Raw genomic sequence first — 15,611 nt, 5'->3', positions numbered from 1 at the left:
ATATTATCCTGGCGCTGAATCAATACCAACCTAAGTGCAATACTAAACATTTTGATATGAATTTTTATCTCTATTTTTGCTGTCTTTTAAGGAAATATGTGCTTGTTTACAAAATTTACACAATTGCAAGCAAATTATTTGTTCACTGCTAATTCACAATAGAGTTTCAGCTGTTTCGAAGTGAACTTTTGTCGCCCGAAATTGTCGATAGGCGGAAAAAGTTCACCGAAATCCAACACTTTTCCGTGTGAAATTCGCGATAAGGGTGACTAATTCTATATGCTTTTTCATCCTAATTGTGTGGAATATTTATAGGCGCGCTTAAGAGCTTATTTTTTTCTAATTTGACGGGACTTGATCAAAACTTACCTTTTGCAAGTTCCAAATCTACGCGTTTAAATAAATTCCAATTAAAATGTTTTACAAAATTTTTTATTTTCATACTCAAACTCATTCCATTTCGCACATTTTTATCATCCTTACGCAATTTGATTTTTATAAATTCTGGCCAGTAAAAAAATCAGTGCCTTACAAAAATATTCTATATTTCTATGAATGCATAAACAAATGCATATTTTATAAGGGCTACATTATACCGCTAACTACAAGTAGGTGCCTATAAACAAATATTCGCATCAGGACTTTTTTTTAAATACATAGGAATATTATTTATTATACCTATTTAAATGTAATTTATAATTACTACCAACAGCAATATGTAGAAATAGTTATTTTAGATCACTTCAAAAAAAAAACGTACGACTTTCCATTGTGTGGCCACTCCCACACAGCTTAAAATAAAAATGCTAGAACCAAACATGGTAAATAGAATCAGTGACGCCAGATGCTGGGAAATTACCCATTTTGAGGGGATATTTCGCTATAAAATCTATTAAAAGGGAAAATAAGGGAAATGTTGTTGTCTTCCATACAAAAAAGGGGATTTTCTTGTAGCAAAACTACCTTTATATGAAAAGCTAATTATAATATACATACATAACTAAAAAAATAGCACTCATACTTAATACTGTATAATGATTTGCCGACTTTCGTTCGTGCTGGATCCCCACACAATTCACTAGATATTAAGTTTGTATTTCTGAAAACTCACGAACCAATTCCCTATATTTGTTTTGCATGGCCTGTCATTCTTATTTTGCACACTTCACAACAGCATACATTTCCCAGGTACCCTACAAATTTTGCGACTTCCTTACGTGTATTATAACGCTGATTTGTAATCAAAATATAAGAATTTGTTCAGAAAACTTATTTGGCATGACGTGGCTGAATGCGTTTGTAACACTTCAGCCATCGTATGAGTGCGCGTTCAAATCCCACTCCCGGGAGAAAAGGCGTTGAAGAGATTTACAAGGTGTTGTGACGAATATTAGCATCACTAAGTGATACTAACATTACTAAGCGGTTGTTAAATGAAGGCACAACAATAAAGCAAGCTGCCACTCTTGTGTACGTAAACAAATCAATCATCATTTATGCACATTCATACAAGGCGACGGAGAGATACTCACAAGCGCATGTAGTCATCGGCCGTAGAGAAACATTATAAACTACAAATAGGTATACATATATGTAGCTCAATTACCAAGCAGGAGATAGAGCAGTTCTAGAAAGCGAAACGTCTAGACTTTAGTAGAAATATGCGAATGAAGCAACGGAGAGTATAAAAGCAGCGCAATCTGAGGAACGACGAATCAGTTTGATTTAAACACGCAATTAGTTGTGAAGTATAAGTGTTATTGCACTCTCAAAGTAGTCTAATAAAGGCCATTTTGTATTACTGAATATTGGAGTTATTTATTCAACAGTTTACCGATTCGAACGTTAGCAGAAGGTTTCAAATAAGCGGAATTTCTCTAAATTCGTTACATTATAATCGAAACAGCTGTCACCTTGTCCGCACTGATGTCAAGTTGTTTAAATTTTCCCCAAATTATTAAATAAATTTTAATTTGGAATATTTCACCACATTCTTATGTCCGCCGCAAAGAAAAGGCGTTTATCAGGCGAAGGAAGATTACAGTGGTTGGTTGAAATCTGTGCCGGGCGATCAATTCAAAGAATTTTTTAAAGCGTGCAATGCATCGTTTCAACTCTCACTCAAACACATTTGATAGCTCGGACTCCCTTTTTCTATAAAAACAAAAAAGGCAGTTCTAACCTCTCTTGATAATAGATGTTGTATAGCACGTGGGTAGAAAAGTCTTTGGACTGACACCTAAATGGCGTCACTATGACAAATTCATATTATTTATTTTAAGTATGAAACTTCAAATACCAACTGTCAAACTTGCATTCCATTTCGTTGATTTGTTTACAATTAAAGGGCCAATTAAACTTCCTTAACCCTAACGCCATAGTCGTAACCATACCCATATCCATAACCATCTCCAATGTGATCGATTAATGGTGCCTTAACCTTAAAAACGTGAAAATTTCATAAAAATGAAAAAACGCAAAAAATCATAAACATATTCCACAAAAAATAAGTCTCAAAGCCACCAATGATGCACCACGCCCTGGTCGTCCAAATGAGGCAGTTTCTCCAGAAAATATAAACAAAATTCTGAAAATTATTCGAAATGATCGTAAAATGAAATTGAGTGAGATTGCTGTCATCGTAAAGATATCAAAATAACGCGTGAATCACGAGAAAAGAATTCCAAGCGATTTTTATTTTTTTAATTTAAAATTTGGGAAATTAGGGAATTATTTTAAATTTCTCTGGGTAAATTCACAGAGTTTATCTGGCAACACTGATTTTTGTATTAGCGCATCTTTTTGTATTTACCAAGGCGTATCTATCTATTTGAATTGTTATTAATTTTTTGCTAAAAGGCTAACTTATCATTAAAGGCTTACTATATATCAATTAATCACATACATATATGTACAAATGTATGTGTGTAACAATTAAATAAATTAAACACTAAATTAGTAATGTATGTATTTGTAACTCATTATTACAGCTTTTTAAACCGTTAACTGGTACAGCTGTCCTTTTGATAAATCTATTTGTTAATTAAGTGGGAAAGATTGCGACCTCAATTAAATTGTTGGTGTTCGTTTTTTTTTTTTTTTCTATAAGTAAATAATAATTGCCTTTTTTAGTTAACATAGTCTGATTTCCGTTATTTGTTACCATTACATTTAAATATTTAAATACTTTGTATGCAATGCATGTTTATTTAATTTTTGCATATGCTATATGTGACAAAAAATTAGTTTTAACTAAAAAAAAAAAAAAAACAAATAAAATTATAATAAGAGTAACTACATAAATGCCTGTTTCGTTTGTATTTCGTGTTTTTTCTTTTCAATAATGTAACACATTTTTTTCTGTCTTATTTTAGTTTATTTTTGTATACGTACACTAGGTTAGGTAAAAAAAAAGCTACAAAAGTCCAACCCTAAATTTGAAGCTCATGTTGAGAGGGTTTTTTGATCATTGCAAATCCACTCAAAATGTTTTTTTTTTTGGTTGTATCTTGGTAGTTTAACATCTGATTTTTAAATTTTATATATCATTGGTGTAGCCGGCAGATTTTCTCATGCCCGAAAATTGGTATGCCTACATTCGAAAAGTGAACCCTGCGTCCCCTCTTCTATCTCTATACGATTCTCGTCTACTTTATCCTCCATTTTTCTTTTTATGCTTGTCCACACTTTATTGAATTAATTTCCCTCCCACTCCAACTCTCACTCTCACCCCCACTCTCACTCCTCTTCCACTCCAACTGCCACTCCCACTTTCACTAAAACTCCCACTCCCACCCCCGCTCTCACTGCCACTGCACAATGCACATTATAGATAGATAATTTTAGTCTTGAGAACCTTTATAATTATTTCTCATGCCCTTTTGAGCACTGAAATCGTTTTCTTATAGTTTTGTCCATTAAACCAGTTGTGGCCCTTAAAGTCTGATTTCCTTTTCGCCAAACTATGGAAAAACGAATGTGTGAATTATGCTGCACAGCTCAAAAAGACATAAAAATCAGCTATAGGCTTCTCAAAGTAAAAAAAAATTTAAAAACCCGATGTCAAATAACCAATTTTAAACAAAAGAACTACATACATACATACATCGGTTGTATCTTCTAGAATTAAAAAAACAAAAAATTGTTTCACGAAACACCCTCAAATGAGCTTCAATTTTAGGGATGGACTTTTGCAACTTTTTTGTTTCGTATGGGGACCAACCAAGTCTTACGTACACTCGAGACCACACAAACCTTACAATCTCATTTTATTTTAGCTTTCTTGCAATTTTCACGAATTTACTCGGTCAATCTTTTTGAAAGATTTTGAAGTGGAACCAAATTTATCTTATCATCTATCTTAACTTTTTTTATAAGTAGTTTATGAAAATAAATGGGATAATTTTACGCTATGTGCATTAGGGCTCTGAACTGCATCCGGATTTTTCAACTATCCGGATAAACCGGATATTCGAATAGCTAGGCAAAAAATCCTGCTATCCGGATTCATAACCGGGAAATCCGGATATCCGCTGTTCGGCTATCCAGATACGTAAACAGAAAATCCGGATATTCGTATGTCCGGATACTGGAATATAAAAGTTGACTATCTGCATAACAGAATTGAACGAAGCAAACATCGAAAAATTATTCACAAAATATGTTTGTAGATTATTAATTAACGTCAAAATTAAAAAGCTACAATTTTACAAACAAGTGAAAATAAGAACAGTGCCATTTGGTTATATTGTAAAAAAACGCTGTTAATTGATTTAAATGCCCCACGAATTTATTGTTATTCATGGTAAATAAACATATATGATACATCAATTTGTTGCTTTCACTGGATATCGAAAAATAGTTATTAACCGTATCTTCACAAATCTGGATATCCGAATAGTTTCACAAACGAATATTAACCGTATATCCATGACGTCCGGATTTTATCCGTATGGATATCCGGATATTCGAATATGCGGATAGTCCCAGCCCTAATGTGCATTTATTACTTTTTTTTTTTGACACGGTTCAGGAAAACAAATCCACAATGTTTCAGAAAATAAACTGCGTTTTCTATGTCAGAAAAATCTGCGATTAGCCTAATATGAGTCAGGGATAAGTCGCAAAGGAGTATGCGGCTATAGCCAGTTTTGACCTACTTACATGGATTGGAGTGATTCATTTTGGTTGAGCATATCCTATGGATAGACTTATTGTCGTGTTTATACCTGAAGGGGTACTCTTTATACCACTATGGATACTGTCGGACAATTACCTTTTCTATGCTCTTTCATGCCCTACGAGTGATCTTCGACAGATCCTCTTTGTATCCCTTGGGGTATTGTCGGACAGATCCTATCCGTACGGGAATTCGTACTGATTTTATAATTTTTTTTTAACCTTTTACAATCCTTTTTTCATAGAAAAATAGACCAAAAACACATTCTTCTATAATTAAGGCTCTGAATATTTCTGCAATAACTCATGTAAATTCTTAATTTTTGTATTTAACACATTTCGTTGCCGTTTTTTCATTGTTCCTTAAAATTGGCTAGAAAAATTTCAAAGTGACTAGTCCCAATTATACCAAAAGGGACTACAGGGGATCTATTATACTCCAATCTAGACACAAGAGATCATCCGCAGATCACTCTTTTAGGGATTAATCGCACGATTTTCAACAGGGATTGTTTTGAATTATTCTTTAGACTGGGACTGGTGTACGAACTACCAATTTTTCTACAGAGTTTTAACCATTTCACACAAAAACTTTATTGAATCACAATTTTTTTTTTTAAGTAATAATTAGTTTTTCCTTTTCACACCGGGTTACTTGCTTCATTAACAAACATCCGACAGCAGCCCCAAATAATGCCCCAAGCGGGTTAGGGGGTTAGAATATACCCGCGGTAAGTATGCCTGTCGTAAGAGGCGACTAAAATACCATATTCAAGGGGTTGTGTAGCGCAACATTTTCAGGTTGCCAGGGCAATATATAGCTTCTCTAAACTCAATTGTCAACCTCACTTTCCGCATGGAATTTGAGGGTGGGGAGGGATGGCCTGAAGGTTTAATGTGGCCATATAAATGGTTCCCGAGATGGTCGGGTTAGCACCTTAATGGTGCTGTGTTACCGGAGCGTACCGGATTTGTATCCGGCAAAGGACCATCACATTGATAACACTCTCCAAAGCCTTCGGGGAGTAACCTTATCGCCACAAGAACAACAACAACAGCCCCAAATAATACGATCATCTCATCTTTTGTGTTTTTTTTTTTAGTTTTCGTAAATTATTGAATACAATTAGTTTTTGATTGTCCTGAAAATAAAATTCGAAACACCAAGAAACCGACTACATTTTTGTCTCCATTCGTCATTCAATAATGACAGACTGAGATAATTAAGAATATATATTTTGTATGGAAGCATTGAGTACAATAATGCCTTTTTATTATTTCATTAATAATCTGTGTGAACTTGAAACTTTTTATTTTACTATGCCACTAATTTGACAGAGCATTTTATCAATTTCAGTCTAACCCCGTAAAACTTGGGCACATCGTTTGAGTACACCCTTGCGAGTACATGATCACTTCACCCCACCTCACATCACTTTCACCCAATACCTTTTTCGTGTAAATGCTTTCCATTTAGAGTAATACAAAAATCATTTCGCCAGTCAAGAACAGATGTCGTTGAAGGCGTTAAATAATTGCAGCAGTATTGCTAAAGTCCTACTTAATTGATGGAATGTTAGCGCAGTGAAATTTTTGTGTTGCTTTTGATATGTTCGTGATGACCAATAGATTGCCAACATGTCATACAACGAACGCGCTACATTGGCTCAGCTGCTCAAACTTTGAAGAAAAACATAATGGTGTGTCATAAATAGTAACACTGCTGCAACAACTGCAGCTCGAATACACCCTCATTGTGGCACTCGTAGAGTTCTCCTGAAACCTTTACTAAAAGTAATGTGAAGATATTTGTTATAATCATCCCTGAAAACGACGAAACTACTTAGTACATGCCCATGTAGTCAGCATAAAAAGTGTTTGCTATGTTCAATATTGCTTTTAATTTTAATAAGGACGGAATTTTAGCTAAGTTCCAATGAACAGTGACCCCGATGCCGATATAAATTTAACACGTTGTGATCTTGATATTTATCTGGATAAAATGGGAATCCACAGAGATTTCGTTTTTATGGTAGACTTTTGGCAGCTAACCATTTTTACTTGACAGTAAGTATACATACATAGATACATGTACTAGGGTGTCCGATATTCACCAACTTTTTTCCGCACGACTACCCATACATTTTCATTTAAGTCTGTAATCAAATTATAAAGCACATAAAATAATTACTTTTTTTTTAAATTGGCCCAAAATGTCAGTTTTATATGTGCCTGATTTGGAGCTTTACGGCCGATGAATTTAAGGCAGAAAATTTTCTTTTAAAAAAAATTTTTCCTTCTGATCGCTCCTACGCGTTTCGTCTTCTTCAGGGAGTATTCAACTACTTAGTAATAACTAAAAAAACCCATATTTAGTACGTCTAAACCAACTGTACTTAACTTATTTAATGTTGGTGTAGGAGGGAACAGGAGGAAAAAATTTGTTTAAAAGAAATTTTTCTGCCTTAAATTCATCGGCCGTAAAGCTCCAAATCATCACATAAAATAATTGCATTGTAATCATTTTAAATCATGGTAGAAAAACGATGTTTTCCATATAAATATTTACAACAAAATATGAAAAATACAAGAACCAAAACAATGTGTGAAATTAGCTCCTGACATAAAAAAAAATTTAATAAATAGTCTTTGGACGAGTAAAGTCAACACGCGCCTTTTGATACCTCTTCTAACATATTTGTACGTGTTTTAACTGTCGCCAATGGCTGTTAAGTATTAGCATTCTAGTTTTTTGGTTTCTATATGCAAAATCCCATATTTTTATGGAAAATGTATGCATTTATGCCATGATTTAAAGAACTAATAATGCTGATTGTTTTTATTAAATTTCAAACATAAATTTCAGGAGCAATTCGGAAAAAAATTTTGTAAAAACAAGCACCCTATTATGTGAACAGATAGGTTGATTGCCGCCAGAACATTTAATTGAAGATACGAATGAATCTAAAAAAAATACAATAGGCAACAAAAATGGTGCCGAAATCGCAAATATGGAAGGATATTCTATTCTAATGCCTCATATCATCAAAAATTTCAACGAAAAGTTTCCGAAAACAAAATTTATACTTATAACGAAAAATTATCCTAAAACTGTTCAGCAAAGTATAAACAAACTAAAAATTAATCCTTTATGTGTGTATTATGCTTCATGTGGCATTGGCAAAAAAAAAACACTTAAAAAAACATATCAGGTGATGAGGTTTGTGTGGTCCCGAGTGCCGCTTGGGATCTAGCTTGCGACATAGCTCATGATATCGTACCAATTATATTTGCTCAAAAAATACAACTTTGTCATGTTTTACTACAAATATTTATTTTGTTCAGTAACTGTGTTTTTTTTTTCTTTTTTTTTTACATTCTGCTTTTTAATGACTTATAGTTTAATATATTCATCACTTTTTTTCGTATTAAATTATTTATAATAATTAAAAAAAAAAAAAAAAAACTAAATTAAATTAAGACGAGCGCCAATGTAAGTATGTATGTTTGCATTTAATATATCGTTTATCATGAATGGGCACTTTGCAGTGGCAGTAAAACTAAAGCAGCAACAACAATCAGCAATTGATTTGCATTACCAGTAAAATTTGATTTGCATTATCAGTAAAATATTACTGCTAACTAAAATAAAAACAAAAGTAGTCAATAATTTTTTTTACTTTTACCAGTAAAGTATTCTACTTTCTTCAAAAAAATTTAACAAAAGTAAATTATACAAAAGTTTAAAATAAAACTGCAAATTTTTTTTTCAGTAAGCAAACATGTTTTACTATTGTGTAATGCAAGCGTTTGTTTTAAATTTAACTGCGAAATAATCAATAAACAATAAATTTTTACGCATAATGCAAATTCATTAACACGACCAGTTAAATTTTGCTATAAATTTACTGAGCTAAATTTGCAGTAAATATTGAGTTTTACTAATAACGCAACTTTAATTACATTACTTTGCGCTCTATGTACTGCTGTTTGTTTGTTTGTAAGCCGTAAAATTTTACTGGCAAATTAAACAAGCTTTAAGTAAAAGTAAAATTTTGCTGGGATCTGCAAAACAACTGTTTACTGCAATTATGATACTTTTGTATGAAATGAGGTGTTATAATATTATGTTAGGTTCGGAATGTCACAAAGACCGCTCACTACAACAACATATAGTGCGGTTCATAATTATAAGGGCAGCAATTGTTGCTAAGTTTTAATCATTCCATTTTTTTTCACCAAGGAAATTATTTATTTTGAAGGTAAAATAAATACCATCACTACATATGTAGTTTTACAAAATAAATTAATGCCTTGAAGAGCAGATGAAACAATTTTGATTTTCGTATAGGGAAATTAACAGCTAAAATGTCAGCGATTGTTGACACGTTTTGATAACTTAATATTTCCTTCTGAAACAATAAATTAATGTCTTGAGTGTATATAAAATAATTGAAAAATTCAACACTTTCCCTTTAGCGAAAATTTTTGGAAAAGAAAACTTCAAAACGCTGATGTTAGATATATGTAGATTGTAAGTTTAGATAACTTCCACCTTTCAAACAAAATGGGAACTAATTATAAAATCGACAAAAATTTTAATTCACCAATTGAACTCCAATGAACGTGAAGTTAGCGAAGCACCTTCGGCGAATCAAAAAATTAATAGGTAAGTATTTCGCCGCAAATTATGCGCTAATTAGTTGCAAAGAGAAAAATTTTTCCGCGCGTTTATAAGTGATTTTTTTTTCGGTGCTTCGCTAAGTTCACGTGAAGTAAGCGTAGCACTCTCGTAAAAACTGATTTACCCTTCAAATGCGTTTTAGCTAGTATGCTGTTGGGTAAAGACTCTTTTTTAGTGCTTTTTCTTTTGTGTGATAACATTGCGATGAGAGCAAATAAATAAAAACTAATTCGCAACAAAAAACCTGCTAACTCGCATTTTGATCAGTGTAGTATAAGTAAGTAAGCGCGACAAATTTTTTCTCTAGCTAACTAGCGCAGAAGTTACGACAAACCACCGACCTATTAATTTTTCGATCCGTCGAAGGTACTTCGCTAAGTTCACGTTCATGAACTAAATGTAAATAATTTTTCATACGATTACTAGTGTGGTTTTGTAACATCTTTCTCAACTCCATATTACACTAGTTATCTCACTTGCCAAAATATTTTTTTCACGCGTAAAATAGTGTCTGTAAATATCTCACCAAAACACGGTAACAATTTCTCACCTTATAATTATGAATCGCCCCTTTTAAATATATTCATATTCATTGGCATAAATATGTATGTATTTATATATGTATGTACATATGTACATTTACATTGTTTATATGTAATTGTATATATACGTATAACAACTATGTAGTATATACATATATATATATATATATATATGTATAAATATGCGCTTAATATTAAAGTCTTTTACATTTTTTATGAAATGTCATTGGAAGTTTTCAATTCCACACTTATACTACTTAAAGTTATGTACTACATCTAGTATCTAGTATTTATATACGCCAACCTTGATCATCGTCGACATTTGAATCTGTATCGGAAGGTTCTTCGCCATACATATCGGCCAACTTACGGAATCGTGGTCCGAAATTCGACAAATAGTCAAAATTGAGATCACCATCGTCAGTACATGACGCCAGACTTGAAAGACTGCCATCTGAATTACCATCACCTTCATATGCATAATGCCGCACATCATCCACTGGATATGTGCCCGCTTCACGATCACAATTCTCTTTCTTATCACCCAAAAAGCCACCAATATCTGGTATTTCGTTATTGGGATCTTTCATTGCTTGCAACGCATGCGGATCTTTATACAGTTTTTCTTCGTAGAATGGTTGCGTGCGTAACACATTGAGATCATAATCTGTATCGCGTTCACCGCCACCTTCATCTTCATAATTGATAATTGTTTCACGTATATCATCGATATCCTTCTCATGCCAACCATTCTTTTGTTTCTTTTGCACAACCACCGCCAACAGTATAATGAGTAGCAGCAGTATGCAAGCTACGATCGCAATAATGAAGTTACGATCAATACCGAAACTTACAGCAACCGCAACAGCGCGCTGACAACCAGAATCGATGTGACGTGATAAAGCTGGCGCGCCCAAATTGTATGTATGTTCGTTAATCGTTAAATTACGTACACAACCGAAGAAACCTTGCATGCTTGGCGTATAAGTCCAATTCAATTTTTGTGCCAGTTGAAATAGATCTATAGGTGTACCACCAAGTTGTAGTGGCGAATTAACATTTAGGAACTCGTTGGGACCTTGTGGCGCGCCCAAGCTCATACATGTTGATAGACGACAATTATCTACAGTCATTTCAATGCTGCTCTTTTGTAATATAATATCCAGTTGATAGGATTTGCCTACCTGCAGCTGTATATGACGATGTTCTATGCGTATAGCACCAGAGCCATAATCAACTGTTAGTGTTGGATAACCTTTAATCAGCTCCAATGCGAGAAAGTCTGTTAGCGGTAGTAGTGGGTTGTAGTTCAAAGGACCCAAATACATTATCAAACCCTGATCAGCTTGTGGCGCTATTTCGAGACTTATTTTCGTATTATCACACGGTGATATAGGCTCATAGAAAGCATAACCATTACCGTAGAAGCCAACTGATACCAATTCGCAATGTGGTCCTGTAAAGCCATCAATACAATCACACAAATCATTCTCACCTATGCGCGGTGTACCACCGTTGAGACAATAGGGCACACTTAAACGTGCTTCACAAACACAATGCCATTCAATGAACGCAGTCACGCCCACAAACGATGACGTATTCGAATAGATCATATATGGTATATTCGACTTATGCAACGTATTTGTACATGATGATTCACATCTATATTTCTCTATCAAACATTCATCAATATTTACCATTAACATTTGCAAACCCAACTTATCTTCGAGCGTTTGTTGATGTTGCGCTACAATACCATTTAATTTCTCTGGCGCATAGTATGGTGAGCCATGCGCTGAATAACGTACATCTAAGGTATTATTGGCATTTTGTAGCACAGTAAAAACATCGACATTTGTCACAGTTGTATTAAAAAGTTTTGCCAACGCATATTGTAGACGATCTTTTAATGAGAGTGAATCATCAGCTTGCACATCACGTGCTACACTAATAAATTGTTCTTTTGTTATGTTGATAAAACGTATGCTACCACTCTTATCAACTGCTTCTTCAGGTAATTCACGCACAATAATTGTCACATCAGCATCGACAGAGTGACGCGGTATGAATGTTGATTCTTCTGTTACAACAAATTCCAACATGTATTCACCCTCTTGTGTATGCTCCAGCATTGTTATCATGCCAGTGCTGGGATTTAAACGAAAATTATCATGTTGTATGCCATTCTTCCAACGAAACTCTTTATCTTCGAGATCCCAATCATCTGGATCATCAACAAATACGCGCCCTACATCGGTATCGGGCGCCTCACCTTTATAATTATAAATGAATATGCGTGATGAACCCTCTGACATGGCATTATCGTTATCATCACCTATAATCAAATGTAATATGCTAACCATACTTTTCTTTGGTTGTCCAGAATCACTTATTCTTATTGGTATAAAATATTCTTTTTGTTCTTCACGATCAAATTGCACATTGGCAAAAAGATAATCATTATCTATGCTAAATTTAGCTTTAATATCTGCAGACGCTTCACTATCGATGCCATATGTGTAGGGTGGCCCATTTTGTGGTTCATCATAATCATTCGCTTGTAATTGTACTACTTGCCCAGGATTGCGATTCTCTTGCCATATAACTGGCATTGTATTAACTAAAAACGGCGCATTATCATTGATATCTTGCAAATTGATTATGACATGGGTCACAGATTTTAAACCATTACCATCTTCATCCACAGCCGCAATTAATGCACGCCAACTCTTATGACCATTCGGCGGATCACGATCTAATGGTTGTATCAATTTTAAACAGCCATCATTATCTATGGTTAACATTTTTTTATGCTCATCTTTTACAACAGAATATTTGATATGTTGATTTGCAGTGCGATCTTTAATATCCGGATCATAGGCTTGAATATTTAATATGCAATAATCATAGACCATTTCTTCTTGTATAGTTTTTGAATATTTCTCTTTAAATTCTGGTGGATTGTCATTAACATCAGCAATTTGTATTTTAACTGTGGCATAATCATCGTATATACCATCAAATGCACGTATTTTTAGCACATATTCGGTTATATTTTCGTAATCAAGTCGCTGATTAACGGTGATCTTGCCGGTCTTTTGTTCAATTTTGAATGCATTGCCCACATTTCCGCTTTCGATTGTATACAGAATTTGTGATGCATTATCTTCATCATCGGCTGTTACTTCAATAACATCAAAATTTATATTCGCATCTTCGGGTAAGCGTTCATGTACATATTCTGGCGATTGAAAATGTGGCTTGTGATCGTTTTTGTCTGCAATTTCTATACGAAAAACTTGTTGCCCCCGATTTGGTTCACCATTATTGTATAAACTCGATGGCGAATTGTCACTTGCAATCACTTTTACATTATAGAAATCACGTTCCTCACGATCAAATGTTGTTAATGCTGTTATATTGCCAGTATGTGAATCAATTTTAAAATATTCACGATTATCGGCCAACTCAAAGGATACAATATTATTTGCTTCAGTGCCATCCATATCAAATGCGCGTACCTGCATAACTGGTGTACCAGGTGGTTCATTTTCAAGTAGTGTACCTTTTTTCACTTCTGTAAAATATGGTATATTATCGTTTACATCTTCAACTTTGATTTTAACAATATGTTCTGCGACTAGATCGTACGTATTGCGCGCACTCATTGTTAAAGTGTATTCGGTGACTGATTCATAATCGAGTAGTTTACCTAAACCTATTATTACCGTTGTGCCAGTTTGATTGAAAACAAAAGTTTTTTTACTATTCGTTTGTTCGGTGCGTCCTGTTATTAATTCGAATATCACTTCCGGTTTGTCGGGTACATTTGAAACGGCACGTAACGTAACAATAGGCGTCGAATAATTTCTGTAGTCTTCTTTTAGATAAATGGGTTCGTCTATGGGATCAACAAAGGATGGCGGCTTTTTTGATGATTCCACAACGCGTATACGCACTTCGATTTGTGCATCTTGTTGTGGATCAGGTACAATATTATAGGCACGTACGTTAATTGTATAATATTGTCCAGGACGCTTGTCAATTGGACGGTTTAAATAAATAATTCCTGCTGCTTTGTCGATTTTAAAATATAAATGATCGCGATCGGGTAAGATTTCGTATTCGATTATACTATTGTTGCCATCATCCAAGTCACTCGCTGAGATGCGCATCACTATTGCGTCAGGCTGTAAATAGATGAGAGCAAAAAATGGCAATTCAAATAAGGATATCAGAGTGCATGAGAAAAGGTAGATAAACTCCAAGTTAGCATTTGGACAAACAAATACGTTACACACAAATAAAATATGCACTCCATAACATTCAATATAAACAAAAACAAGTAAGGAAAGCTAAGTTCGGGTGTAACCGAACATTACATACTCAGCTGAGAGCTTTGGAGACAAAATAAGGGAAAAGTACCATTTAGCAAAATGAACCTAGGGTAACCCTGGAATGTGTTTGAATGACATGGGTTTGAAATGGAAGGTGTTAATGATTATTTAAAACGTAGTGGGCCTTAGTTCTATAGGTGGACGCCTTTTCGAGATATCGCAATAAGGGTGGACCAGGGGTGACTCTAAAATGTGTTTGTACGATATGGGTATCAAATTAAAAGTATTAATGAGGGTTTTAAAAGGGAGTAACCCCTTAGTTGTATATATGAAGGCGTTTTTGAGATATCGACCAAAATGTGGACCAGGGTGACCCAGAACATCTTCTGTCGGGTACCGCTAATTTATTTATATATGTAATACCACGAACAGTATTCCTGCCATGATTCCAAGAGCTTTTGATTTCGCCCTGCAGAATTTTTTCATTTTCTTCTACTTAATATGGTAGGTGTCACACCCATTTTACAAAGTTTTTTCTAAAGTTATATTTTGCGTAAAAAAACCAATACAATTACCATGTTTCATCTCTTTTTCATATTTGGTATAGAATTATGGCAACCGATTTCGCCCATTTTCACAGAAAACAGTTATCGTCATAGAATCTATGTCCCTACCAAATTTCCAAGGATTGGTAAATTTTTGTTCGACTTAAAAGTATTCTAGACGAATTAAATGAAAAAGGGCGGAGTTACGCCCATTTTGAAATTTTCTTTTATCTTTGTATTTTGTTGCACCATATCATTACTGGAGTCGAATGTTGACATAATTTACTTTTATACTGTAAAGATATTAAATTTTTTGTTAAAATTT

The 15,611-nt window shown here is 34.0% G+C and overlaps 1 protein-coding gene across 2 annotated transcripts in view; it reads right to left on the bottom strand.

Moving 5' to 3' along the window:
- Positions 1-414: 414 nt before the first annotated feature.
- The window catches only part of shg (shotgun), a 40,117-nt gene continuing 24,920 nt past the window's right edge, over positions 415-15,611 (bottom strand). For both annotated transcript variants that reach the window (XM_067775539.1, XM_067775540.1), the window contains one exon: positions 415-14,594. In XM_067775539.1, the coding sequence (XP_067631640.1) occupies positions 10,695-14,594 (3,900 nt within the window). In that variant the 3' untranslated portion in view covers positions 415-10,694. The remainder of the gene's footprint in view (positions 14,595-15,611) is intronic.

Source organism: Eurosta solidaginis, chromosome 3, assembly GCF_040869045.1.
Source record: "Eurosta solidaginis isolate ZX-2024a chromosome 3, ASM4086904v1, whole genome shotgun sequence".
In the NCBI taxonomy this organism is placed as follows: domain Eukaryota; kingdom Metazoa; phylum Arthropoda; class Insecta; order Diptera; family Tephritidae; genus Eurosta; species Eurosta solidaginis.
Note: the sequence above shows the minus strand (reverse complement) of the source record. Positions and strands in the feature narration are given on the sequence as shown.